This window comes from Cavia porcellus, unplaced genomic scaffold (genome assembly GCF_034190915.1).
Source record: "Cavia porcellus strain 051 isolate PalLab524CR breed Dunkin Hartley unplaced genomic scaffold, mCavPor4.1 scaffold_13, whole genome shotgun sequence".
Taxonomy (NCBI): Eukaryota; Metazoa; Chordata; class Mammalia; order Rodentia; family Caviidae; genus Cavia; species Cavia porcellus.
This window is the reverse complement of record NW_026947496.1, coordinates 6,677,426-6,704,418: the sequence shown is the minus strand read 5'-3', so window position 1 is coordinate 6,704,418 and position 26,993 is coordinate 6,677,426. Positions and strand designations below refer to the sequence as shown.

The following is a 26,993-nucleotide window of genomic DNA, read 5'->3' as shown; positions in this document are numbered from 1 at the left end:
TTTGTATTAGGTAGCTATATCACTAGTATCAAAGCCTCTCCCTGAAATTTGTATTTCAGGATGTCTTCTTTGTGTAGGAGATTCCTGGTTTATGTCTGCCCCAAGATCCTACCTTCCCAATTACTTAAGAGTGGATGTTGGTTATAATTTCGTATACTGTGGCTTCAAACATATCAAGGCAGTGTGAAACCATTCAAGAGGATGAAAGTATTACAGGGTATTTAGAACCAGCTAACAGAAAACGAACAATAGTTTCTATATTATCTCTTTGCCTATAAAAATTTTTGTTTATACTATCACATATAATAAAACCCAGTAAGATACAACATGATAAAACCAATGGAGACAGAAGAACAACAGTTTGGTAGGACTTCAAAACAAGATAATATTAAATCAGCACTAGCTATTATGATGTCTTGTTTTCTTCAAGATAGCTGTTCATATCATCACAGGCAATAATATCAAACAGCCCAGAATAAAGCCATTCCAATTAATGAGTGAAAACTTTATAAAGCTTCAGAACCACATAATGGGGAATCATGATTACCACATACTTTTATATATTTGAATCATTTCTTACAATAGGGAAACTATTCGGTATTCATACATGTAAGTTTGATTTATTTCACTTATGAGTATGGTCTCAAGCTGCGTCCATTTATTTATAAATATCTCAGTGTGATCATTCTTTATAGCTGAGTAGAACTCCATTGTATAAAAATACCACAACTTTTTTATCCATTCCTCAGTTGATGGACACTTAGGCTGTTTCCAAGATCTGGCAATTACAAATTGTGCTGCTATAAACATAGGTGCGCATATATCACTGTGGTATGATGCTTTCAGTTCTTCTGGGAATATGCCTAGAAGTGGAAGAGCTGGAACAAATCGGACTTGCAGTCCCAGCTTTTTGAGAAATCTCTAGACTGACCTCCACAATGTTTGCACCAGTCTACACTCCCACCAACAGTGCAGGAGAATTCCTTTTTCCCCACAGCCTCTCCAGCATTTGTTGTTGATGGTTTTTTGATCCTGGCCATTCTTTCAGGAGTGAGATGGACTCTCAGTGTGATTTTAATTTGCATTTCTCTAATGACTAATGATGATGAACATTTTTTCATGTATTTATTTGCCATTTGTATTTCTTCATCTGAGAAGTGTGTATTCATCTCAGATGCCCATTTTTGGATTGGATCTTTGAACTTTGGGGGTCTAATTTTTAAATATTCTTTATATGTTTTAGACAGAAGTCCTTTGTCTGAGGGAGAGTTCACTAAGATTTTTTTTCCAGTTTGTGGGTTTTCTTTTTACTATGCTGGCGACTTCTTTTGACATACAGAAACTTTTTAATAAGAGGTGATCCCGGTTATTGATTCTGGGAAGTATTTCCTATGCGGTTTGAGTCCTGTTCATGAATTCTCTATCTACCCCTATGTCTTCAAGGTTTCTACCCAATTTGCCTTCCAATAGATTTAGTGTTTCTGTTTTAATATTCAGATCTTTGATCCAATGAGATTTTAATTTAGTACAGGGTCATACTCAAATATTTCAAGGAAAGAGACACTATGGTAACTACTATTAAGTCAGGTTATCTTGTGGTGAAGCACTAGGTTGCTGAAATTGTTATGCTTTGACCTGTATTGTTATGTTGTTATGTCCTTTTTTATCTCAATCTCCCCCCTTTTTAAAAAAAATTATCTATTTATTTTATTTTTTTAATTGAGGGAAAAAATAAAAAAAAATTAGCAGGATATATTATAGTAACTTTTTTGATTTCCTATTAACTTGATTTGAAGCCCGTATTACTCCCATTATCTTGTTTTGACTGATTAGACTCTGTTCCGTTCTGTTTGATAGTATCAAGTTTGAGGGTATAGGCAACTACTTTGAAGGCAGTAAGATTCACTATGATGCCCATTCTTGTTTGACTATTATCTTCTTTTGAAGTCCTGTAATGTTTACAATGTTTAGGTTTTATTGGTCTTGTTCTGTACTATTTTGTTCAATTTTATTATACCTAATGATATAGGCAATTCATTTTAAGGAAGTGAGAGGCATTATGGTAACCATTGTTGATTACCTTGTATTCTGTTTAAAAAAAAAAAGAGTGGATGTTGGTATATGTTCGGTCCCCAGTCCTTTGTGCAGGGTTGGGTGACGTTTTTACCATAGAGCTTCCCACTATTGTTACAGGAGGGATAAAAACTGGTTATAACAGCTCTGACATCCTAGCTAAAGTAGTAAAATTAACAATAACAATAGCTTGAGGCACAGTTTAGAAACAGACCAACTGTGTAACTATTGATTTTGTACTTTAGACCATAGGAGCAAAGTGTAACAGAACTGATTGTATATTAAGAGTTTTTATGCAAAGTATTTCTCCTTGGCAGAATGGTTTTACTGTGTGGTGGGAAATTTTAGGCAGGGTAGCTTATGAAACAAACACAACTGGGAATGAAGTAGACAAAAGGCTGGAGAACAAGGAGTGTCATGCAAGGTTTAGGAAAGGAGAGGAAGCGGTAGAAAGGGAAGGACGAAGATTATTTGAGGGGTGATTTGTTTTGGGGGATGGGGTTAGTTTTATGTTTGAGTTCTCCCCAGCCCTTTAAAAAAGAGACAAAAAAAGAAGAAAAAGGGAAGAAATAAGGAGGAGGAGAAGGAGAAGAAGAAGAGGAGAAGAAAGGAGAAGTAGAAGAAAAGAGAAAACAATTTTGAGAAAAAAGTACCAGTCCCGGTTTCTCTCATGTTGATTGCTGGTCCTGTGGGCTGGTACAATATTGTTTTAAAAGCTTTCCTTTTGCTTAATAAATTAACCACCATTTCTCCATGCCATAAAATGCTCATGTAATTTTTAAATGGTTCACAACATTCATCCTAGAGACGGACTATCCTTTGTCAGAGCCCTGACAGAGACAGCTAGATGTAAAAGGCTGGTTTAGGTTCACCAAGGCCATCATTCTCATGGTGTCTCTTCTGGGCCAGACACACTGCTGTACTGCTGTGTACTGGAAAATTCAGTTTATAGTAGGGATGAAAAATTAATACACAAGCAGCTACAACCAGAGTGGCCAGTGTATACTACAGACACAGAAGATGCACATGTACGTTCATACCTGCTATGGTTTGTGTCCCCAAGGCTCATGTGTATAAAGCCTTGGTCCCTAGGCTGTGGTCGTTTTGGGAGGTCACGCTAGCTTTAAAAGGCAGAGTCTACTGGGGGGAAATGATGTCACTGGGAGCATGTCCTGAAGGGACTGAGGAATCCTGGCCCACCCTCTCTATTCCCAGCTTCCTCCATCACTTAGCAGGTCCCCAAAGCAGTGAGCCAAACAATGAACCACTGAAACTTGAAACCATGAGGTTTGCCTCAGGTATTCGGTCACAGTAACAGAAGACTGACTAATAGCTCAAGTTTTTAAGAAACAAAATTCATATTGTCTTTAACAATATAATTTTTGTCCAAAGCTCTTACTCTGCTAGCGTGGTAGAAACTCAAGTTCAGTCCACTTTGGACATCTCCCCTTCCCATGCACTGGGAGGCTTCTGTAGTGCTGGTGTGCATGTATGTGTGTGTATGTATGCGTGTGTGTATGCATGTGCATGCTGGTATGGGGGAGTGTGGCCAACTTTCCAGTCTCTCCTCAGAGCCCCCCTGGCACACCCATCACTGCTGCTAACAGTCGCCAGTCCTCACAGGCAGCCTTCAGTCCTTCAGTCCTGTGCCCGCCTCTGCATAACTCGGAGCTCTTGACATTCCCTCCAGTAAGGAGTTCTCAGCTTCACTGTCTCCGAGCCTCTTCCAGGACGTAGAAGATAAGTTTCCTTGTAAGGGAGCTCCTGGCATCTGCGTGGTCGTTTCGTCTCATGCTCACTTCTCTGCCCACTGCTGAGCGGCTCTCTCTAGCCTGGGGTGGGAGGCCAAGTGGACAGCAGTGGTTTATCTTTCTCAAATTCCCAGCTGATTTTGTACCTGGGTACCAAAGGCTTATCTGGGTGGGGAAGGAGGAGGGAGGAAACTGTCTTTCAATGCCTCAGAGATGTCATCCCTCTCAGAAGCCAGAAGAGGGTACACAGGAGAAGAGAGAGAATGCTTCTGGAAAGAGGGGACTCCCAGCTGGGATGTCATGGGGAAGGGTGGCCAGGTGAGCAGGTAGTGCCTGGGGAAGACGCCCTCAGGGGGGAAGCAAGGTGCCCGTGAGGAAGATCTGCACAGAGCCATTTGCCCACACGTGGTCAGGCTGTTGAGGGCGAAGGCCAGTGAAGGAGGCCCTGACTGACCGCATCAGCTTCAATTCACACATGGATGTTGGCTTGGAAGGCACCCGTCCGCCCAACTTCACCTGGGTTCAGCCTGTCCTAAGAAGCCCACTAGAGTTCTTTCTGAAGCGACAATGGGGCGCCCAGTCCCTGCTCAGCACAGGGGAGTGCTGCTGGACGCAAATGTGCTTAATTGTCGTGTTAATGACGGATTTTAGAAGAAGGAGCCCCACACAGTCACACTTGTTCTATAAAGCAAGGCTCAACTTCCTGGTACCTGAGGGAGGTGTAAAATGACTTAAGGGGCAAGAGAGGTGTAAAATGACTTAAGGGGCAAGATCAGTGACTCAAAATGTCTTTGAAACACTCATTTAGGGACAAGCAGTTGTTAGATTTGAAAACCAGTCTTGCCTGTGTGTACTCACTCGAGCTGTCCGTATGTGTGAAGCCAAAAGAGCCCCACGAAGCAGCACGGGGATTTTGTTTTTCCATTATTCCGCTTATCACTGAGCCAACTTAAAAATCATTCTAGTATGTGGGGGGTCCTAGGCCCCACCTGCAACTTTCTGACAGCTCCCTGTAACCTTCAGCTGGAGGATGTGAGCGCCCAGGCTAAACCCCATTTGTAGTCTTTCTGTCAGGCTGGATGTTGATGGCCCCTGACCGAGCTGGGAAAGGAGATCTTCCACTGGCCACCAGAGTGGGGAGCTGAGGCCAGCAGTCGGGCTGGGGACCCCCCCCCCGGGAGTCTATCTTCTTCACCCTGAAATCTCTGTTCAGTTTTATATCAGATTGCTGCTCAGTCTATGTCCCTTCTGCCTTCAGCAAAAACAAAATCAGAGGAGCCTGAGTACAAAAGGAGGTGCTGCAAACAACCTCCTGGGGTCTAGCAGAGCCTGCAGAGCACAGGTCGGGGCAGCTGGGCTCCAGGGGGTGAAGGGTGATGGAGCCACCGGGCGCCGGCATCTGTGGGACGCTCTCTCTGAGAAGGGCTGCCCAGCGCAAGCGTGCAGCAGTTGAAGTTTTCTTTTTGTTTTGTTTTTAAACGAACTGCGCACCGTGAGATCTGATTTCAGGGACGCTGGACCAGGAAGGAAGTGGAGCGCCAGAGCAGCCTCACTGAGCAAGGCGAGCAAAGGAGGAAGGAAGGGCCGTCACGATGAGCGCACGCTCAGCAGCACACATCCCGCGACAGTGCTTTTCTAAAAAAGTCTTTATTTATGGACTAACTAAAAACATTACATTGTCACAAACATCAGCCCGCTTTGAAAGAACTTTACATCCAATCTATGGCACGTGTGGAGAATGTCCACAGAATGTTCTGTCAAGGTCCCGCCGACAGGGGAGAATCCTAGAACACCGGGTCAGCCAGGGTCCTGCCCACCCCACCCCCCCTGCGGTTCTCTCAAAGGGAACGTGGGCAGGGGAAGGAGAGAAGTGGACCCATCACCTCAAGAAATCTGACGCAGAAAAGGAGTGTCCTTTGCAGGACTGGCCTGTTGGTCTCTCTCTGCTTTTCCACATCTGCCCTCTCTCCACTTGGACTACAGCTCTGGGCACGTTCCTCAGAGCAGTGGAAATACACGGCAGAAGAGACCTTCACCACTGTCACATGTCAGGCTGGTCTGCAGCAGGCAGCAAGGGATGCATGAGGTCTACCTATGGTCCCACGCCCAGTCTCCTGGCCGTGGTGTCCTCCTGTCCTTCGATTCCTTTTCAGCTTACATTCCTCCTCACAGTGGAGCAGTCCCAGCTCAACCCCAGCTGTTCCAGTGGAGTCCCGGTAGCGTGTCCATTCTGTTCTGCTCAGGATGGAGAACTTCAAGGTTTTGGCCTTGTTTCTGCAGTGCGCTAGCAGATGTGCTTGCTCATGAAATTCCAAGAGCAAACAACCCATCTCATACATCTGTGAGATTAGTACAGCCCCGCCCTGGCCATCCAGAGCCCTTGAGCCTGACTTGTATTTAAAGCTTTGGCAGCATCTGCAACTTAACATAAACTAAATTCTGGAGTGCACATCCCATGAGACAACCAATGAGGAAACCACTCCTTTTCAAAGTCCTGAGACGACGGTCAGGATTCTTCACCAGACCTCTCACTGTCTGGTTCGATTCTACCCTGATTCATGGTTAGAAAATCAGCACAGGTGGGTATGCAGAGTTCTGGGCCAAACCAACAAGCATGTTTCAGAAAGCGTGGTTAACTGTTAAAGCAGCAGATACGTTTTACAAAGTTCATACCGCACTACACATCAAGCATCCCTTGGAGGACAAAGGCTTAGAGGTCCTGGAAGGGACATGTCCTGGAGACAGCTTCAGTGAGATGCCAGCACTGGGTTAAATGCTCTCACTCAAGCAAGGCGATGGGCTGGGGGTTCTGGGAAGCCAGAGTTCCTAATTTTAGCATCACCTTCCGTAGGATAATATACCCCCAAATACTCTGCATCTATAAGATGTATAAGTTACCGCCCTCGGGGGACACATGGCCTCCCACAGATACCCATGCTGCAAGGCGCTGGGCAGCGGGTCCTGCAGGCTGCTGCGAGGTAAGTCTGTGCCAGCAGGGAGCACAAAATCCCTCTTGTGGGCACTTCAGGGCTGGGAGGGGAGGGGATTTGTTGCAAAAAAAAGAAGAACCAATCCCAGCCGCCTTTTGTATTTTCTACTCTAGACTGCTTACACTTTCTACAGTCAATATGTGATATTTTAGTATTGGCAATCCCTTTTTAAAAAGTAAAAATACAGTGACCCTCCAGTCAGGGCTTCACTGCTGACGTGTTGTAAATGCTGCAACCTGTGTAATGCTCAGGACACACAGGCGTTTATTGTGTGTTTGCTGAGTGAATTACAGAACAAAGTTTAGTACAAGAGAGTTACACGTTTGAGAACTATTGATTCTCCTGCCAAGCCTGGAAGTAACACCAGTTATTTCATAGCAGGGGGAAAAATACTGACATGCAGGACCCCATCCTCCCAAGACACAGAAGGTAAGGGATCTGGGGATCTGGGCAAGTGGGGATCTTTGGGATTCTGTTCCAAAATAGATCTGGCAAAAGTCCAGCCATTTTAAGGCCCTGTCAAACTACTGTTGGCATGAGGAAGCATCTAATATACAAAATAAGCAGAAACGGCCCCTGAGTGCGCAGTTACACAATCGGCAGGGTCCGGCTTGGGTCTTCTGACAGCGCTCCCAACCTGAGCCCGGCTCCTCCCTCCCTGTCGCCATGGATACCACAGCGGCTCAGCAAAACAAACAGAGGGGAAATGTGGCCACACTTTAAAAACACATCTTCAGTACTTGGACTGGGTTTTTTTGTTTTTTTTTTTCATCTTCTGCTCCTTAAGAAAAAAGTCTTAGTAATAATTTCTAGAGAACAAGAAACAACAACAAAACCATAAACATTCCTCTCTGAAAGTAAGTCCAGGTCTTCTGGCTGGAGGAAAGGACCACAGAGCTCACCCACGGGCTTCCAGGCAGGCCAAGGGGAGGACTCAGGGTGCAGGGTGGGCTCCGCAGAGACCCTGGCCGCCTGCCCTGAGACCAGCTCCTGTCACTCAGCAAATATTTCCACAGGAGTGAACCACAGCTCCTAGCAGCTCGGACATTTCCCTGGGAAGTGCAGTAGAGCCTGCCATCCAGGCTTCGCTGCCCTGAGAAGTGATAAAACACTTAAGTGGCCAAAACACAAGTTTCTCAGTTTTCAAATAAGAACCATATTCCAGATTCAGCTTAGGCGAAGGTAAACCCGTGGCGTGGTGAGTTTTCCTGGCATAAACCGAGGCGATCAGGCGATTGGAGGCACAGTGCAGTGGTCTGCCGCGGGACGGAATGGAGACTGTCGTTCCTTCGGGATCAGGCTCGTCCTCCCTTCAGAGGCAGCTGACCGTCTACCCCTGTCCTCACTGTGCGCGGTGATTACCCTCAGCTCTGGGGCTGAGAGAAGGCAGTCCCTGGATGTGCTGGTCAAAGTCTAATACTTACAATTTAAAAAGCCCGCGGCGTCTTGACAGTTTTCACTCTGGAATGGAGGAATGTCGGATGGATCTGTGGTAGTCCTCGGGACTGCTCATGTGTTCCGGTAAATCGTAACCCCTCAGGAAATGTCCACTGTTTTGCTGAGCAAAATAATACAGCTGTCTGGCTAGGAGTGGTTCCACCTTGAACAAGACATTACAAAATGTTACTGGGGCAGTCTTTTCAACATTGTGTAATTGGGTCATCATGAGACAACCCTCAAATCCTAAGGGTTAAATTCTAAGTAAAGTCCAAATTATATTCTGTAACACACCAAAACATTTATATTTAGAGCCATTTGAAGAGTCAATTTTTTTTTTTTTAGTCCTGAATACAGACAGAACCTACTTAGTTCTGGATTTCAGTTGAGGTGCAAATAAAGATGATCTTTAAAACCAACTTCCACTTGAAATTTACATTTAACTAAGACCGAATGAACATTATCTGATCAAATGATCAAATCAAAAGGTCAGGCAAATTTCAGGGTAGTTTAAACTAATGAATTTATTTTTCCACAACTGTAGTTTGACAGTGAGAAGCTCACCCTGAATGACTTCAGGCCCCCAGGCAGTCTAGAGAATTCTAACCCAAAGGATAAAAGAAAAGGAAATGAAATGAAACAGCAACCGAGCTGCTCTTAGGGGGAAGGGGAAGTCCACTGGTCCCAGGTGTGTTTGTTTTGATTATTAGTACGGACCACATTCACCAAGGTCAACAGCACCAAAACCCAGCAGAACCCTTCCCGAAGAACTGTGTTGTCCATTTGAGCCTTCGTGCTATTTGATAAGTGACTTGCATAATCCTTTTGTAAGCACCTGGGTGAATTAAGTCCATAATAAAAAACAGAACTCCTGCATGTACGCCTGGGCATTTTCCTTTATGAAGCCATACTTTGATTTGGAGGGTCACCTTGCCTTGGGACTGTTTCTGCCTGACCTGGCGGGCAGCTGTGTGGAAATCCTCACCACAGTCCATGTGGACCTGAACTTCACCACCTGCTACAAGATGCGCTTATTAAGCCTGGTTTTATTTGATTGTTGAGCTATCTCTGTTCATAATGAGATGTCAGTAATTATATCATTCACTAGAAAGAAGTTATGACAGAAGACTAAAGTCTGGGATCATATTTTTGTTGAGTGGTTGTCTGGCTTTGTTCCTACCATTAGGAAAGGTAAATTGTACGTCTGCATTTAAAGAGTGTCGTATTTTAATATTTTTCTTTCTTCCATAATACTACAGATAAAACTCAAGGTCTCATGCATGCCAGGTCAGAGTTCTACCAACAATCCCCACCTTTAGCTTCCAGTTTTCAATTAAGAAGTGATATCAGAGCTAAACTCTTATCTGAATTTGGATAACATGGGTGTAACTTTTCACCTGGTGGTACTACTGACTCTCTGGGTTTGTAGTAATGTACAATTTTCAAATTCAAAAATCATTTTTAATGACAAATGAATGCTAAATGATGCTTATGTAAGTCTGCTTTCTCTTTTATGAAAAGACGTAGACAGAGCACAGTCGCATGCATCTTAAACGGCAAGAGCCCAGGAGGAGCCACTGGTTTAGCGGATTCCTTGACAGATGTAGCTGCCTCCAGACAATTATTAAATAACTCCCAGAAGTCCAGAAGAAAACAGAGGCTGGGAAATACCTGGAGATGGCCCATCATACACACACCTGCATGGGTAACATCCGGGTCAGAGAGAGACTCCCTCCCCAGGGAACATATGCCAGCGTGACAGCACTTAAAAGCCAGGAGACATAAAGAACTTCAAAGGCAACTTTTAGGGTCAGTCCTTCTGAGTCTGAGAAATGGGAACATGGCAATTTGACGTGTAAGAAAGACGGGCAGGCAGAGTCCTTGGTTTGAGTCTCTGGTCTGCTCTGGCTCTGTGACGGTGACCTCAGGGCAGGAAGTGGCCCCGTCCCTGAGCCATGCTGTCACACACGTGCTTCCTCCTGCACATCTCCAGGGTTACGTCTGTTTCCCAGGTCACCTGGCACTTGACTGTCACCTGAGCGTCTCTCAGCGGAGCCCTGCCCCCACCGCACCGAGTACTCACGTGGGCCGTGATGAGCTTCCTTTGCCGCTGAGGATCTGGAAACTCCTCCCCGAAGCACAGAGTCACCTGGAAGCGCGGCAGGGGTCGGCTGTGGTGAGCGTGAGCAAAGGCCTGCAGCTCTAAGAAGACAGAACCGGTGTCAGCGACCAGAGCGGCCAGGGCGACACAGAAGCAAGAGCGCTGTGTGATTCCTTGCGGGTGGACCCCTGATCACCAACGCAAGCCCTTCCTGTGCAGTCCTCAGATACCAAATCCCACACGCACAGGCACACATATATGCACTTGTGTGCACGAGACCATTGGTATGTGGCCCGCCGGGCACTCAGCTTGGTTCCCTCTGCTGGGGCGGGGGCTGGGGAGGGAAGGGCCTAGGCTCGAGGTCCCTGCTCCTCAGCACCGGCCCATAGGCAGGCGGAGGTGGCAGAGAGGGGTGAAGAGGGAGGAGAAGGATAAGCAGGAGGCCACATGGAGCCAAAACCATGACAGACGCGCGGAGACATCTTTACTAGGAAATCAGAATGTGCCCACACACTAGCATCGTCCTGAAGCTCCACCTGCTGACTCAGGAGGCCAGCAGGCCAGCGTTTATGCTGCCGAGGACACATCAGTAACCCAGGGACCTCTCAGGCACCAGCTACGGGCAACTGCCCCCACTAGGCTCTGCGTCTTGACCACAGCGCGGGACTGGGCAGATCTCTGGCCTTGTCCTGGGAACTGAACAGTGATGGGCTGGGCACTGACCTGGCCCCATGGCCCCCAGCCCCGGGCCACTACTCCTGCCTGATGGGTATGAAGCAGAGGGCAACACTGCTGGCAAGACGCCCCGAGGTGGGGGCCGGAACTCAAGGAAAACAAACAGTAAAGGCCAGTGTCTATCCCCTGAGCCAACGCCTGTCCCTCTGTCAGAGTCAGTCCTGTCTGCAGAAGGCCCGAGAATAACAGGAGCTTCTGCGCTTCCGCAGAGCAGCTGCACTGCCACATCCTCATCAGATAGGCCTCTGGGGACCGTCCCTAGCGGGGTGAAAATCCTGAATGGGTAAGACAGCGAAGATTTCCACTGCTCTGTGCAACTGAAGAGTTTCTAGCTAACTCACAGGACCACTTGACTTCCTGCACCTTTTTTTTCTTCCTGAGTTCAAATCAAACCTCACCAATGAGTCAGACTGTGTGAAGCACATTCCCAAGCTGTGGCCTGGGGTCCCCCACATGGCAGTGGCGGGCAGGCGGGCACTGCGCCCCGAGAAAGCCAGGCCTCTAACGCTCGATAGCGTGAAAACGTTCGGCAGGATCCCTCCTTGTGCACAGCTGCGGCTTTGAAGCTCACAGCATCCTCTGTGACCCTCAGGGGTTGTGGTACAGGCAGAGCGCAGGCGCCAGCTATAGAGGAAGGTGAAAGACGCAAGAGAGAAGGAGGAGCCCCTGCCCACTGATAAACACACAGTGCAAGGCTGGGGAGTTGGCGAGCCCAGGTGCTGGGCTCCTGTACCTGCCTCTGGGCCTGTCTGGGCCATCGCGCATCTGGCAGCCCTATCTGTCACAGCGGGAACCTGCTGGCTCCCTGCAACACACATGCAAGAGGAACTCAGAAAAGCCAGTGCCGGCTTTCTGGAATGCCTGAATCAGGGCTCTGAGCTACAGCTACCAAGATCTACCGTCTCTAATGAAGCACCAGCCTGGAGGCCCCCTCTCAGGACACGGAGTGCTCTGAGACCCAGAGGCCAGCAGAGGTGCTGCAACGGGCCTCTCGGAGCTCCCCACTCCTCTCTGCTCCTCATCAGCCACACCTGCTTGACCACAGCACAGGCTGCATGGCCCGGGAGTGGTGCAGGGATGGCTCTGCGGCCTCCACAGAGGTCCTCTGTCCCACATGTGGTCTTTACCACACAGTCCCACAGAGCGGCCTCTTGCTGCTCCCCACCTCTGTGGGAAGGCTGCACCGAGGGAGTATTTGTTCTAGGCACTGCTGGAGAATTCCGTGGATCTATGCAAAACTGGGCCACGTAAGCCATGGCCAAATAAATGCTGGCAGTGCCAGACACACAGGTGGTTTCCATTTTCACTTGAACTGAGTTCTGCCATGAATCAAGTTTAGGACCCAGCAACTCCACTCCTGGGTATGTACTCCACAGAAACAAAATCAGCATGTCTAAGAGGCATCTGTACTGTGCACCATCAAGATAGCACATCAACCTAAATATTCACCAACTGATAAAGAAAATGTGATATACACATAACAGAACACCACTCCGCTTTTAAAAAAGGAAATCCTGTCATTTGCAACAATATAGATGGACCGTGAGGACATATTTTCAGTAAAAGATGCCTGAAGCCCAAAGACAAATCCTGAATGACCTCAGTTTTCTAGAGTGTTCCAATTAGAAAGCCTTTAACCTGTATCTCTGAATCCAAAGGGCTGAATTCACATGGGCAGGGAGTAGACTGGTGGTCACCAGGGCTGGGACAAGGGGACTGGGAGATGGAGGCCAGAGGCACCTACTTCCATGTAGGAGGAATAAATCCCACACGCCTAGCGTGCATCGTCCAGGCCACAGCTACAGTGACCTGCCGCTTCCATGAGTTCAGCTACTTTGAGGCAGACGGTGCACTTCACGTTTGAGAACTGCTCGGAGAGCAGGCTTTCAATGGTGGCCTCACCACACAGCATTGCAGCACGTGTGTAATGCATGCTGACGAGCTGGACTCGTCTGTTTTGTGGTGTGTAAAAGCTGCAAAATAACAGACTGTCCCCATGTTCAGGGCAGAGAGTCTCGTGAAAAACCCAAGACAGGGTGCTCAGAACAGGGCACTTGTAAGAGGACAGGGGTGGGTAAGGAAGGGACAGAACTGGCAGGTGGGTGGCAGCCTCTCCTCCCCCTGGAGCTAAGGGATGCTGTGGAAAAAACCCCACCACCGCATGGCCACTGACTTCACGGATGCCAGACCAGGGCTAACTGAACTGTCTTAAAATCAAAACCAGAACAACACAGCACACCGATTCTGGAAAGCATTCCAAGGCCTGAGGCCAGGTGAGGCCACCCATCAGTTCCCCTTGGCTACACTGATTCAGGACACTGCTGCCCTGGGTCCCCCTGCAGGGTGGTATCTATCTGGGGTGATGCAGCTCACAGCCAAGAAGGTCAGCAATGTACCTAAAACCTCTAGCTTTTCAGGAACCTCAAAAGAGCTGAGGTCGCAGCAGCTAGGCTTGATGAGATCTTTGCCAATGAAACAGAATGGTGACAAAGGGCGGCTGTGGGAACCAGAAAGCAGAGTACTAGGCCAGAGTTATCTCATCTGGACTCTGGGCCGCTGGGCACAAGAGGAAAAGGTGACAGGAGCAGATGTGGACTGGACAGGCAGGGCCTCTCTCCTGGGACAAGGCCCAGGCTCCTGTTACCTCCTGGGGGTAACAGGAGGAGAATGCTGCCTGGGGGAGCAGGGACCCGTGCACCCAGCATGACCATCGCCACCTCTCCCAGCGCCGGCGAGCTTACCTGACAGAAACTGCTGCGTGTCGAAGAGCTTGCACGTCTGGTCCCTCTCCAGCTTGTTGGGCCGGTCGCTGCACAGCGCCAGGGGCCCATCCCAGTACACCCTGCTCTGGCACAGTCTCTTGGCATAAAGCCCATCGGGGGCCATCCACAGAACCACGCCCCGCTCCAGGTGGCTCAGCAGCTTCTCGATGTTCTTCCTCTGGCCGTTGTCCTCTGGGTAGGGGAACAAGACTGGGTCCAGGTTGCTGGCATCATAGGTGTGTCCATGGGAGATCCGGCAGCCTTCAGGGCTGGACGTGGTCACCTCCTTCACCAAGATTTCCCGGTAGTACAAGCAGATGTGCAACCGGCAGTCTGCAAACATGGAGCTCTGCAGTCAGTGCTGAGGGGCCCAGGACGCCCCCAGAACACCCCACAACTGCCCAGAACAAAGCGCGGTGGTGGATTCTGGCTTCCCAAGGGGCTCGGGGAGTAGAGGAGCAGCTGCCGGGTCCCAGAGGTCTGGGAGACACTGTGGGTGGGTGCTCCTTTCCGCCTGGAGCCTCACTCCTGGCACACTCACTTAGAGAAGCCAGCAGTGCTCATGATTATGCGGCCATGGGTGCTTTGGGTGTTGCTTTGTTTTTTTGAGAAAGGGGGAAGCATATATTTCGTTAGTTTTCTGCAAAATACGTTTAAGTCAAATGAGAGACCCCCTGTGTCAAAGAATGTAAAGAGTCACATTGGGGATGATGGTGACAATAATTACATCTGAAGTGAGATGTCACTGAGTGAAAATTCTTCTTGAAGTAAATCTTTTGATTTTGGAAAAGGGGAACTCTAAGTTTAATTTCTATGAGCAAAAAATTATTTAAGGGTATTTCAGAAAAAAAGCAAAGTATGTCCATACACGGGTAAGCTCCCTAAAGTATCAGTCTAGCATCAGCTGGGGAGTTAGGATGAGAGACAGATGACAGGACAGCTGGATGACACACGGATAGAGGACAGAAAGCAAGCAGGCAAGCTGGGAATGAAGCCCTTAATTACAAATGGTGAGCGCTGGACGGTAGAATAGGATGCTTTTCTTTGTTTTCTCCTTTTGTTTTTGTCTGGTTTTCAAATTAGTTTGTTACAACGGGGATGTGCTGCTCTTATCGTAAAATTTATTCTAGGGGAAGCCAAGGAATTAAGGCTGGAACATAATGCGCAGTGCAGCGTTTGCCTGGGACCTGCGAGGACCTGGATCCCAAGCCAGCGCCAGAAGGCGGGGGCTCCCTGAGCGAAGGGCCGGGGCCCTGCACGCCGCCTCTGGCGGGAAGCCTGCTGCAGTCTCACTAGGCTGGTAACTCTAAGGCTGGGCTTCCTACACCTTTTAAACAACTAGCTTAAAAAGATGAACTTATTTATAGAAGTTTTACTGGTTTCAGAAACCTCTTTAGGATCCCACCCACAGGCTGACAGAGCAAGCGAAGCTGGCGGAGGGCTCGGGAGAGGCGCGGGGGACCCGGCGGCGTCTGGTATGGGATGTCTGTCGCAATGGCTGGAAATCGCAGCTCTCGGATAGATGCACCCACGGTTGATAATTAATCTGCATTATACACAGCAAACAAAAGAGAAACCCACAAAACCCTCTTATTCCTCAGGGCAGGTTCTGAGATTTAACCCACACCACTGTCTCTTCCATTTCTGCCTCCGCGAACCCAGTGAGACGCAAGCCGGCGCGAGTGGGTGTCGGCTATCAGAGGTGACACTCGGGGCAGGTTTCATTTCATTTAATGTCGTCAGAAATCACGAGGTTGCAGAGATATAAATAGCTGTTTATTTCCTATTCTTCAGGCAAGCACACAAGTCTTAGGTGCTAAGAGAGGGTTTGAAAGTTTCTAAAAACAAACACAAGCCCTTCTGCTCCGAAACGCCTCCCCCCCCTGAGGGATCCTCAGTTATGGGTAAGCAGCCTCGAGGGAGAGGCACATGCCTCCCTCAGAAGGAGGGGACACTGCAGCTCCCTGCCAGCAGACAAGGCCCCAGCTCCTCTCCCTAAAACCTGCAGAATTTAGTTCATGTTTTCTGCCAGTGACTTTTAAGGAGGCTGAGGCAGGGTGAGAATCCCAAAGCCTAAGCTGTTGATTTTTACTATAGATTCAAATTCTATCTTGCATTTAAGAACAATGCAAAATACTATTTAAAGACTAAATTGTCTTGGAGGACAAATGCTTAGGAAGTGCCCTCCTCAAAGTGGACCAGTGAGGATTTTTCTAGAAACAGATGTGTAAGTCAGACTGAATCCCCGAATCCGTATTTGTCTGCAAGTCTGGAGAGAGCTGGGAAGACTCAACAGTGTGCTCTGCCTGGGGCCAGAGGCAGCATACTGGGGCAGTCAAGAGCCAGTCTGAGGCTGACCCTGAGGGGCAGATGGCTTCTCAGAGTGGAAATTTTTATCATTTCGTAGGAAACTGTTCTGTGCGGTGAGACTGCTGGCCACAAGGACCTGGATGCAGGACACTAGGGTGTCTGTGCAGCCTGGAGGCTCAGGTGGGCATCAGTGGCGAGGTTAAAGTGCCTCCATCCAACCCGCACTAGGATCTGTTACCAGGGCGCAAACTACCCACTCCCCTGAGAAGCTTCCAAATAGGACCCCTCACTGTTCGTTGCGCTGACTACACAGCCCAGGTGCTGGGATCTATGCAGCCCACTGCAGACCCGAGGATGCAGAGCTGGGATCTACATCCCACCCACACTACCCAAAGGCCGGAGGAGCTGAGGAGAGGCTGGCCTCCCGCAGGGCATCCAGCCCTGAGTGCTGCACTCACCTGAGAGGGCCAAGGCTTCGGCAGACCTTATGCTTGGCTCTATGGGGATTCCGGGAGCCTGGGATTCGGGTGGGGCACAAGCATAAAAGGTTCCTGTCACCTGGCAACCTGCATTTGCAAATAAAAGTCAGAAGCAGTCTAAAGAGGACTTGAACGTGTATGCACTGAGCCCAGCCGGGTCACCTTCCAGCCTGAGCCCAGCTGGCAGAGGGGGCACAAGCTCTGCAGGCAAAGACAAACTGAAATCCAGTTGGAAAACCCAGGCCAAAGCGGGAGGGAGCCACTGCACAGTGCTGCAAGGAAACTCACAACTCTCCCCATACTTTATGAGTAGGGAAACCGAGGCTCAGTGAGAGACCAGCAGATCCACTCCTGTCCACCCAGCAAACCCGTAGCAGGGCCCTGAACTCAGGCTGGTGTGTCTCTGACACACTCACAAAGTGTTTAGGCCGGGTCTGTTCTGCCTGGTTCCTTTGGGTCTGGGAGACATCAGAGCAGAGCTCAGGCCTGCAGCCCTACTGTGTGGACCCTGCATGGAAACAGGATGCCACACAGCTCAGAGCACTGCCTCCCCACTACCGGCTCATTTGCTGACCCCAGCTGATCCTGGGACACAGACCTGGGGTCCAGACATGTTAGCTGCTTCCTGCACTGTGATTTGGAACAGCATCCTTCATCGCAAATCACCCTTGAAAAGCCCAAGAAACGGACTTCTGAACTTCTCCGCTTACCATGCCACTCAGTACCAACACTGAACAGCGATATACTTCTCCAATGCCAGAAGGCAAGAGTGCTTTGGACAGGACTGGAAGTGGTCACGTTACGAGGGAGTGGACATTCCCAGAGCATAGCAGAGGGTCAGGGTGCTGACACATCTCAGGACCTGCACCCCAGCAACTGGTTCAGAAGCCCCAACAGCAGGCACTCGCTGTACTGCATGCAGCTTGTAAGTTTCTTTGCACTTAGCTACTCAAGATCTGCTGTGTGGTCCCACTGGAGTCCGGGGGACCCCGCTGGCCAGCAAACCACACCCAACTCTGAAGAAGCGGGTCTTGAGGACCCAGTACAGCCAGGGTCTGGTGGAAACATTTTCTTCCCTTCTTTTTGGTGTTTATCCACCAAGAACAGTGAGGCTTGGACACACGGCTGGTCCAGGGACAGAAGTGAGCTCAGGACTGGCCTGGTGTCCCCACAGAGTGGGGACCAGAGTGAAGGCCAGGTGGACAGAAAAAGACTGCTGAGATTGGGGCTCTCCATCAGCACTAAGAGAAAATTCAGGAAGGGGGACCGCCAACATCTATCCCATTTTGCTTACGATGACAAATAAAGATGATTCAGCCATGATGAAAAGTGTTACCACATTAAACTTGAACAACATGTCAACAGCACATGGGTGCCCACCTCCTGTCTCACGTGGAAGAGGGGTTGGGACCAGGAGATTAGAATGGAGCCCAGCCCCTCACTCTTCCCAGGGGACCCGGGCTGGTTACTCCCATTCTGGGAACTTCCAAGAACTCTTCTAGTTTGTTAAAGGGCAATCGTAGCTTGCTGGAATGATGTCTGGGTATCTAATTAAGGACCCACACAAGGTAGGGCTGGCTCTGAGGGCTTGGTCAGCACTGACAGAACACAGCTGTCTCTTCTTCTCTGTATACTGGGTCTTTATAGGCACCGCCGAGGAGCAGGAAGCCTGTGGTGCTGCCCAGGGGACTGCCGGGGAACCCCCTGCCCATGTCCCATCCACTCCCCATCCCTGCCCCAGCGTGCCCCTTACCATTTTCACAAGCTGGGCCTTGCCAGTGGTGGCTGCGGGGACTGAATGGCACGGGGTACTGATAGATGTCCGAGTGTGACTGGTCGGGTACATAGTCCCTCCAGCTGCGATCGTGGGGTGGCATCATGTAGTTATGGACCTGCTAAAGGAACACAGGAGGCGGTGAGCCCAACAGCATCAGCGTGGGAAGTGGGGTGCTTTCACATCCTCTCAGACGCCTCAGAGAACCCCTCCTTTGGCCAGCAGCCAAATCATTTTGTCTTTTAAAAAAGAGTTGTGCAGTCCGTTCATTGGGCGGGTGGCTGGAGCCACACAGGATGGGACGGCACAACGGGGACCCTGGAGGGCAGCACTGACTGGGGAACAGCAGCGTCAGATGGTTGAGCTCGGCACCAAAAATACTGCAGGAGAATCTGCCTTCTCTTCCCACAGAGTGAGCCCAACAGAGCTGCCATTCACATCAGAAAGGCCTGCAGCCATCTGCGGCCCTGTGGTTTCACATGACAGTGCTCTTCGCTTCCAAAATCTTCAACTGCTGCAAGAGGCCAGGTTCCCAGAGGATCTGAAGAACCGGAAGAACCCTACTCCGCCAGCAGCAACCCCCGTCTTTCCTGGTGGTGGCAGTCCAGGGAAGTCGGACCACAGTGACTAGGGACTGTGTGGCCGCTGGATGCATCACCTGCAGCACTGAGTCCTCTACGGTGTCTGGGTCCTCTGCTGTGCCCAGCACAGAGACCTGGCCCGGCCCTCCAGGCCCTCCAGAACCTATTGCCCTCCTCATACCTGGGCTGGGAGGGAGGCATATGGCGTGGTCATGGAGTAGGGGTGTCCGATGGCTACCTGCGGGTCCTCCAGAGTGAGCTGCTTGGCTCCTGTGTGTTTGCGGAAGAGGGAAATGGCAGAGTGAAAAAAGGAACTGACTTAATGTCAAATCTTGGAAAAATACCTGAGGGCTTAATTCTTAGAAGGCATAACACGAGGCTGACAAATAAGGCGTCTTCTGGCCACCCAAGGTCTGACCTGGGTGTGACAGGTAAGCTGCTGCTGAAACTTGGTGTGTGAATGTGCCTGTGTCTACCGAAAGGCTGCGCCAGGGGCAGCGTTAATTAACTGAAACACAGACTCCTGAGCTCTGACAGGGAAGCACTGGTCTCACTGCTGAAAAGAGAGGACCACAGGTCTGGACTGTAACAAGCACCACTATCCTCTCAAAAGCTGACATTTGTATTATTATAAGTAGTAACACTTTTGTGGGTATGGAGTAGTCTTTCCCGTCTAGAAAAGTTACTAAGAGCTATTAACTATACAGAGCTTTAATGAGTCTTCCAGGATTTCTTTTGGCGATTTAGTCCATCCTGTAATGGGAGACACACACACACGCGCGCGCACACACACACACACACACACACACACACGCACACACAGAGGCTTAGCCTCCATGAAACAATCCTACACCAAGATCACAATATTATCAACTCAGAAACCACAGAACTTGGGCAGAGGCCCTGCTGGGCTGTACAAAATCAAAACTAGAAAGTGGCCGTCAGACGAAATGAAGGCTGTAAGTATCAGCTGCCCCCTTGCCCAAGGAAGCCCCTACCTTTCTTGGCCCCCTCGGGAACAATCCTGTACACTTTGTACGGGTCGGAGATGTCCAGCTGGCTCCTCTCCACCAGCTCCTCGAAGTCGTTGCTCTTGTTCAAAGCGCATCGCAAGCGGGTCTTCCAGGTGGGAGGGTCCGGCTTATCGATGCCTTCCCGGAACTTTCCCTTAAACAGTGCCCACGCCTGGGAGGACAGAGCGGAGCAAAGCGAAGGTCAAAACAGGCGCTTTTTGGAACTCAGTCTCAGCATGGTGCTTCCAGTTCATACCGAGGCACAAAATGTGGCACAGAAAGACACCAGGTGCCTCCTAGGTAAAGTAATTCTCCAGGGCTTCTGATTGCCAGGTGGGAGAGAGTGGCTTGAGCATTTTCTGGGTGTTTCTGAAAGGTGGAGTGGGGCGTGGAGGCGCCTGGAATGGGCTCTGCTCACCCTGGCTGGGACTTGCAAGGGGGAGGTCCCTGCAGAATAAGTGTGGGGCCACACAGGCGAGGTAGGGACAGCAAATTCCCGGAGGAAGTCCCCGTTAGGCCACGCAGGTGCTGCCTAGGTCTGAAGCTCCCTGGGGAAACTGCTCCAGGGTGTGCACAGAGGAGGGAGACAGTGGGGGGGGGCACCGAAAGTGAGGAACAGCAGAGACAGAAGCAGCCGAAGAGCTCCAGAGCAGGGCAGAAAAAAGCTAGAGAGAGATGCGGGTGAGAAAATCCCAAGAAGAGAGGACAGGAAAGCAGGGAAACAGCAGGAAACACAGAGACAGCTAAGCCTGAGGTCCTGGGGTGCAGGACCGGGTCCTGAGTCCCGGACTGGGTAGAAAAAGAGATCCACGCCGCCTCCCCCGGGCGCCACGTCCGGGCCGCCTGACCAATCTCTGATCGCGGGACTCCCTGGCCCCAGGCTCAGCATCCATGTATCACGGTACAGGTTTCCTCTGGAGGCGCAGTGGCTGAGAACTGGGACCCCGGCGCCCCCGGCCCGCCCGCCCGCCGTGGCCCGCGCCGGCGACCTTGAAGAGGGCGGCGTCCTCCTCGCGGTTGTAGTCCTGCTTGCCCGCGTGCTTCCACGGGATGCGGAAGATGCTCTTCTCCTCGTTCTCCCACACCAGACCCGGGTACTTGCCGCTGTCGATCTGGTCGATCAGCCACTGGCGGAGTTTCCCGTTGCCGCAGCTCACCGCGCTCATGCCGAAGTCCGCGCCGCGCCCGCCGCCCTCCAGGTTCATGCCGAGCGCGCTGCCGGAGCCGCTTCACCACGCGCTGCGGGGCGGAGGACGTGAGCCCGGGCGGGGACGGCCGCCCTCCGTGGGTCCCCTCCACCCGGCCGTGCACCCTCGCCGGGCTCCGCGCACTCGCGGCCAGGAGCGCCCCGTTTCCCGCGCGCCCCGGGCGCACACTCAGGTGGTTCCCGCTCCCCTCCGCCCCCTCCCGAGCCTCTGCATCCCGTTTCCTCTTCATCTCAGTTTCCCCTTTCGCGCCCCCGAGCCGCACTGCCCCGCCGCCCCGCGCACACCGGGCCCCGCACGTGGGCTCGCCCGGGAGGGCAGCGCCCGCCTCCTCTTTTCACTGTGCCCCCGGGAGCCGCAGCGGCCCAGCCAGCGAGGACTAAAAAGTCCTTCGGAAACCGCATCCGAGGCTGCGCCTGGGGCCAGGGAGTCCCGCGATCGGGGAGCGGCAGGCGGCCCGGGGAGGCGGCGTGGGTCTCTGCTTCCACCCGGTCCGGGACCCCGGTCCTGACCCTGCATCCAGGGCAGGCCTCTGCCTCATGCTTAGCGGTCTGCTCGAAGGACCCTGTAGGCCCTAAGCGACAGGACCGGCTCAGTGAGGAAGCCGAGGCAGGAGAGTGCGACGCCAGCTCCGGCCCGGCCCGTGGAAGCCGCGGCCACGCGCAGGACGCTGAATGCCCACATCGGGCGCGCTCGGGGTCCTAGGCCGGGCACCCTGCGCCCCGGCGTCGGGCTCCGTTGGGGCCACCGCTGGCCAGGACAGTCGGGTGCGCGCGTCGCATGCGGGGCGACCAGGACTGTGTCAGGGACGCGCCTGGAGCCTCCTGGGCCCTCGAGGGCGACCCTGACCCGGCGACCCCAACCTCTCCAAGTGCGCCCCCGCGGCTACTCTGCGCAGCCGGGGTACGGGCCTTGCCCGACCTTGTCACCTCCTGTCCCTCCGCGTCTCGCCCAACTCCACGCCTTACCTCGCCGGGACTCGGGGCTCAGGGCGCTGTGCGGACCCCAGTTCAAGGGCAGAAACAGCGCGAGGTGAGAAAGAGGAACTTTATATCGGAGCCACCAGGGGGAGGGCGTGGAGGGCGGGGCGAGCGGCTCCGCCTGCCCCGGGGCGGGGCCCTCGTGCCTCCGTCGGGTGCGGACGCGGGACCCGGAGACCTCAGCAGCCTTAGCGACCCCGACAACCGCGGGGCCTGGCGCACCTGCCCGAGAGCGCCTCCCGGCGCGCTGCCACCCCGGACCTGCACGAGGGGCTGCGTGCGCGAAGGGCGCGGCGCGGACGGAGGGGCGGGAAGTGGGGCCCCGGGTAGTGGAAATCCGGCCCACAAGGGACTTGGCGCGCTGAGCGGCGGGGGATCCCGGGGTCGTCCCTGGGGAGCCAGTTTGGGGCAGGGCGCCTTTGGCACTGTCGCCGGCCAGAGGGAGCCCTGCCTCTCCGCGCGGGGACCACATCGCCCTCGCTAAAAAGAACACAAGACGTGGTCCAGACCCCTTCCGCTATGAACTGTGGCCCCAACACTGTGCTCCATTAGGCAAATGGATGGGGACGCTGCAGCCCGCCCCCGCCCCGAGTTTCAATGATGGTAACGCGAGAGAAATGGGGGGTTGAAGACAATTGCTCCCCAACGGCAGTTCACTTCATAGTGGCATCACTAATCCGTGTCCTATGGGAAGCAGTTTCTTAGTGGAGCATTAATGTCCAAAATAGAATAATCAAGCAATTCTGAGACTGGCTCAGTTTCCCAAGCCGTCTTCAGTCTCCACAGTGAACCCCCAGAGCCTGCCTCGGGTTGCCGTGGGCGCGCCGGCCGGCGTGTTTATTTACTTAGCATTTGTAGGTAAACCCTCCAATCCAAGTTTCTGTATGATTTTAGATCACCACCTTGCGTGGTCAACTTGCAACTTTTGAACAGCTTTTGATTTCACTTATTTCTCAGTTCGTCTTTTAATTTTCTATCTTGGAGGAGTAAAGGAGTCCAGGCCAGAGCAAAGAGGCAGCGACGGGCAGATCTGTGCTTTCCCTAACCCTAACGGACTTTCTCAGAAAGTAACAGGATGCTGTGTTGCTCGTTCACCTAAGTAAGTTTTCCATGAGTCTCTGTTATAAACAACAGGGTTTCGTTCAAAGAAAAATTCTGGCCACAACCTGTTTTTCCCTTTCTTCATTCATTCAGCATATATTTCTGGGCACCTCCCACCCGCTTACTTCACCAACCTGAGTTACTTGTTCCTAAATGTGCACAAATGTATGCGCAGAAGACTGGGAGGACTAAAATGACGGCGACAGCGTTTGCACTGCCCTACAGGTGGGCCCTGCACTGGGGTTAGTCAGTTCAGGATTTTCCTCACCCATGCACACTCTGTCTAGAAGTTCAAAACAACAGTCACTGCACGATTTTTAAAAAATTTACACAGCCACCTTGTGTGAGGAAACCACGGCTAACCTTGAACGCCATCTTCTGGTTTACTTGTTTGTCATCTGCAGCCACTAGAAGCAGGGTTTTTTTTTTTTTTTTTCCTAATGAATGCAAAGAATGAGCTGTCTAAGTCACCGAAACTCCCCAGGTGCCCGATGTCCCAGAGCAGGGTTGACAGGCGGGTGCTGCCAGCTGCTGACCAAAGGGCTTTTACATCCCTAGACAGGGTTGAAACAAACAAACAAAAATATGACAGTTTTGGAACTTCCTCTTTTCTCCCCTCACTGAGGCTTGAGGAAAATCATTGTTTCTGTAATAGTAGACATTTATCTTCAAATGTCACCACTTCTTCAAAAATGAGGATGAAAATCAGTGAATTCGTGTCTACCCAGACAGAAGCCAGTCTTCGTGCCCTGCAGAGAGACTTTTCCAGTGAGTTTTTCAGGCGAAAGGCTGTTGCCCATGAGACCTGCTCTGAATGCAGACTTTAAATTTTCAGTTCACATTTATCATAAAGAGACTGTAAGAAAACCTAAACGTACCTAAGTTCAGCATTTAAAGATCAGTCTTTTGTAATTCTGTATCATTCAATCACATGCAAGAAAAGTGTTTTCTCTAAAACCCATATTAGAAACACCTAAGCGATCGGGCTGGATAGAGCTGGGTGGACAGAGCTTGGTGGACAGCTCTTGGGCACCTCTGGGCACCATTTCCTCATGAATTCATTCTTTAAAAGGGAGGAGGACTAAAGTTTGTTAAAACCAATGGAATTTTATCCTTGAGAAATGTTAGTACACCACTTGTGGTTATAAAACTCCTAGCAGTGTTCTATAGTTCTGATGTGAGGCCCTTAGGACTGCTCTGGACTGGGGGGCATTGGGGCTCCTTGCACTCAACCACCATGTGCCGGGCTGCAGAAGTGCTGCCGCTGGCTGTACCTCAACCAGGCCACCAAGGCCTGGAGGAGCTGTGTGTCGCAGGGGCGGGGTGTCTCTGGCTCCTGGTGGTGTGAATGAGGTAGGTGATGGATGGCCAGTGTGATGCCTGGAGAGTCCTCGATGCTCCTGCTCTGGGAACCTGAACTGGGGCCACTTGTGTTGCACCGGATCCTTGGAGAAGGTGGCGGACTCTGTCAACCACAGCTCGCTGTGTGGAGGGCAGTGAGGATCCGGCCTGACTGTTCAGATGAGGTAAGAGGTCAGAGAGATCCGCACAGTGTCCCCTCTCTGTCTGCTTCCGGTCACCCTCGGAGCCTGCTGTGGCTGTCCTCAGTGGGTTTCACCCCGGCCTGGTGCTCCTGGCTCAAGGCCGAGTGGCGGACACCCCTTGCCCGTGTGGGGGGCGGGGGAGCTGGCTGCAGGTGCCCAGTGAACCCTCTCCCAGCCCTAAGCAGTTTTCTTCTTTCTGATCTCACCACCATTAATGATTTCTCAGGGGCTTTTTTTTTGTTTGTTTGTTTATGATGAATTTGGAGTCAAAGAAACTGTATTTTAAAGCCACTGACCTAATCACTGTCCGCCCTTCACGGAACTACATTCACTCTGAGGAAAGTGGAGGAGGTGGGTGCTGATTCTCAGCTGTGTCCTCTAATATTAATACTCTGGAGAAACAAAAATCTCAACCTACAAGCTTGTCAGAGATGGGAGCTGGCCTGGAGGTCCCTGAAATGAAATTGTATGTGAAATGCTCTCCCCGAGCATGTAAGTAGGAGAATCCAGTTACCCTGAGTTGGGTTCCCGGCATCCACCCCACCCCAAAAGCGATTCAAGTTGTTCTTCCTAAGGGGATACATTCTTCCCTGACGCTAATATGATGCTCAGACTGGGCTTGTTCGTATAGAGCTGTGTACACTTTCTTAATTTAATTTTCAAAATTCTCTGAGTTTTCTTTGATGTCCCAGAGCGCAGGCTGTGGGAAGCAGCTTGTGAGCTCCTTTGGTGCCTGGGTGAACGCCCAGCTTTCTCCAGGCAGAGGCTCACGGACTCCCCGGCTTGTCGGAAACAGGATTCAGGATTCGCCACTTTAATTGATTACCTAAGAAGTTCCCCAGAGTCAAAGGCATGAAGGCAACACTCTCTCCCCCCATGTTTACAAACAATAGCTGTTCCCTCTGTCTCCTGGGCCAGCATTCTAAGAAGCCTCCTTGCAGGCTGCTCTCTCTCCCTCTGTCCAGCTGGACCTGCTGGCTGCATACTCGGTGACGTGGCTTTAAAGGAACCCCTGGGTCCTGCCAGCTCCCTTGCCCAGGCCAGCAAGAGTGGTTTGCAATCGCTTGGGCAGTTTTCTGGACACTGGAACATAGGTGAAAAGCAAATACTCATCGCAGCAGTACACAGCGCTGGCCTGACCTGGACTTCAGCTCTCTGGTGGCTGTGTGTTGTGAAACAGCAGTGTTGCTTGTCACACACAAGGTGTCACTGCTGGTGCCGTGGCACGTGGGAGGAAGAGCGAAATTTTCAGGAGAGGACACGTCATGCTGTGGTAACAACGTGGCCCTGAGATAGTGCGTGTGTCTGCATGCGTGTGTGTGTGTGTGTGTGTGTGTGTGTGCACGCGCGCACGTGTTCTGTGCTTGCCTGAGTTCTCCCTGAGGCTCTCGGCTGAGAAAGGAGAGCTAATGTGGAACCCTCTGGTCACTTGGTGGGAAGCTCCAGCGGGAGCCCGGTGCTTGGCAGTGAATAGTTTTGCTATGACCCAGCATCCCCTGTAGCCAGGTGAGAGCCACAGCAAAGGACTCGTCTGGCCATGGGACAGGTGTGGCAGGAGCCCCGGGCTCTGTAAGTGGGCAAGGCGGGTGGGTGTCACAACAAGGCGAGGAGAAGGCCCAGGGCAGGGTGGATGTGCTGCTCGGGGCTCTGAAGCTGGGGATGGTGAGAGCGGAGGTCAGGAATAGATTTTGGAGGCGCATAAAGGAACCATTTGAGCTCCGCGTCTGCAGCTGTGCTGAATTCCTTAGCCAGCAGAAGTTTGGAAACACAACTGTCTCCTGGGCGTCATTGACCTGTGACTCCTAAAAGTGCCCTGGGGTTTATGCCAAGGACCTCTGTACATGGGGTGCTTTGGGGTAAGAATGCTGGGACCCTAACCTGCTTCGGCCTCTCACAGGGGCTGGAAGTGTCTCAGATCTGAGATATTTAAAACTTTAGAATATTTAGGTGTACAAAATGAAACATTGTAGAGTCGGGCCCCAAATCTAAACGCAAATCCATGTGTTTCCCTTGCCTCTTACACACAGCCCAGAGGTGACTTGGAACATCACTGTAAGTTACTTCAGTGACTTCTTTCGGAGCTTGTCGGAGCCTGCCCAAGCTGAGGGGCAGGGGCAGGGTCCCTCTGCCCTCAGGCTGACCCGGCACAGGTGCGGG

At 51.4% G+C, this 26,993-nt stretch overlaps 1 protein-coding gene across 3 annotated transcripts; it reads right to left on the bottom strand.

The window, feature by feature from the left end:
- Positions 1-5,452: 5,452 nt before the first annotated feature.
- Irf4 (interferon regulatory factor 4) lies at positions 5,453-22,594 on the bottom strand. 3 transcript variants are annotated; one of them, XM_023562141.2, is made up of 9 exons: positions 22,180-22,594; positions 20,996-21,245; positions 19,992-20,178; positions 19,175-19,263; positions 18,392-18,530; positions 16,618-16,725; positions 13,829-14,182; positions 10,335-10,453; positions 5,453-8,414 (listed from the first exon to the last, which is right to left on the bottom strand). In XM_023562141.2, exons 2-9 carry the CDS (start codon positions 21,209-21,211, stop codon positions 8,271-8,273), a joined length of 1,356 nt encoding a protein of 451 aa, XP_023417909.1. In that variant the 5' UTR covers positions 21,212-21,245; positions 22,180-22,594; the 3' UTR covers positions 5,453-8,270. The 3 variants fall into 3 exon arrangements, with proteins under 3 accessions (XP_023417909.1, XP_013000546.1, XP_013000547.1); XM_013145092.3 differs by having other exon boundaries at positions 18,392-18,533; positions 22,180-22,589; XM_013145093.3 differs by lacking the exon at positions 16,618-16,725 and having other exon boundaries at positions 18,392-18,533; positions 22,180-22,593.
- Positions 22,595-26,993: the final 4,399 nt, after the last annotated feature.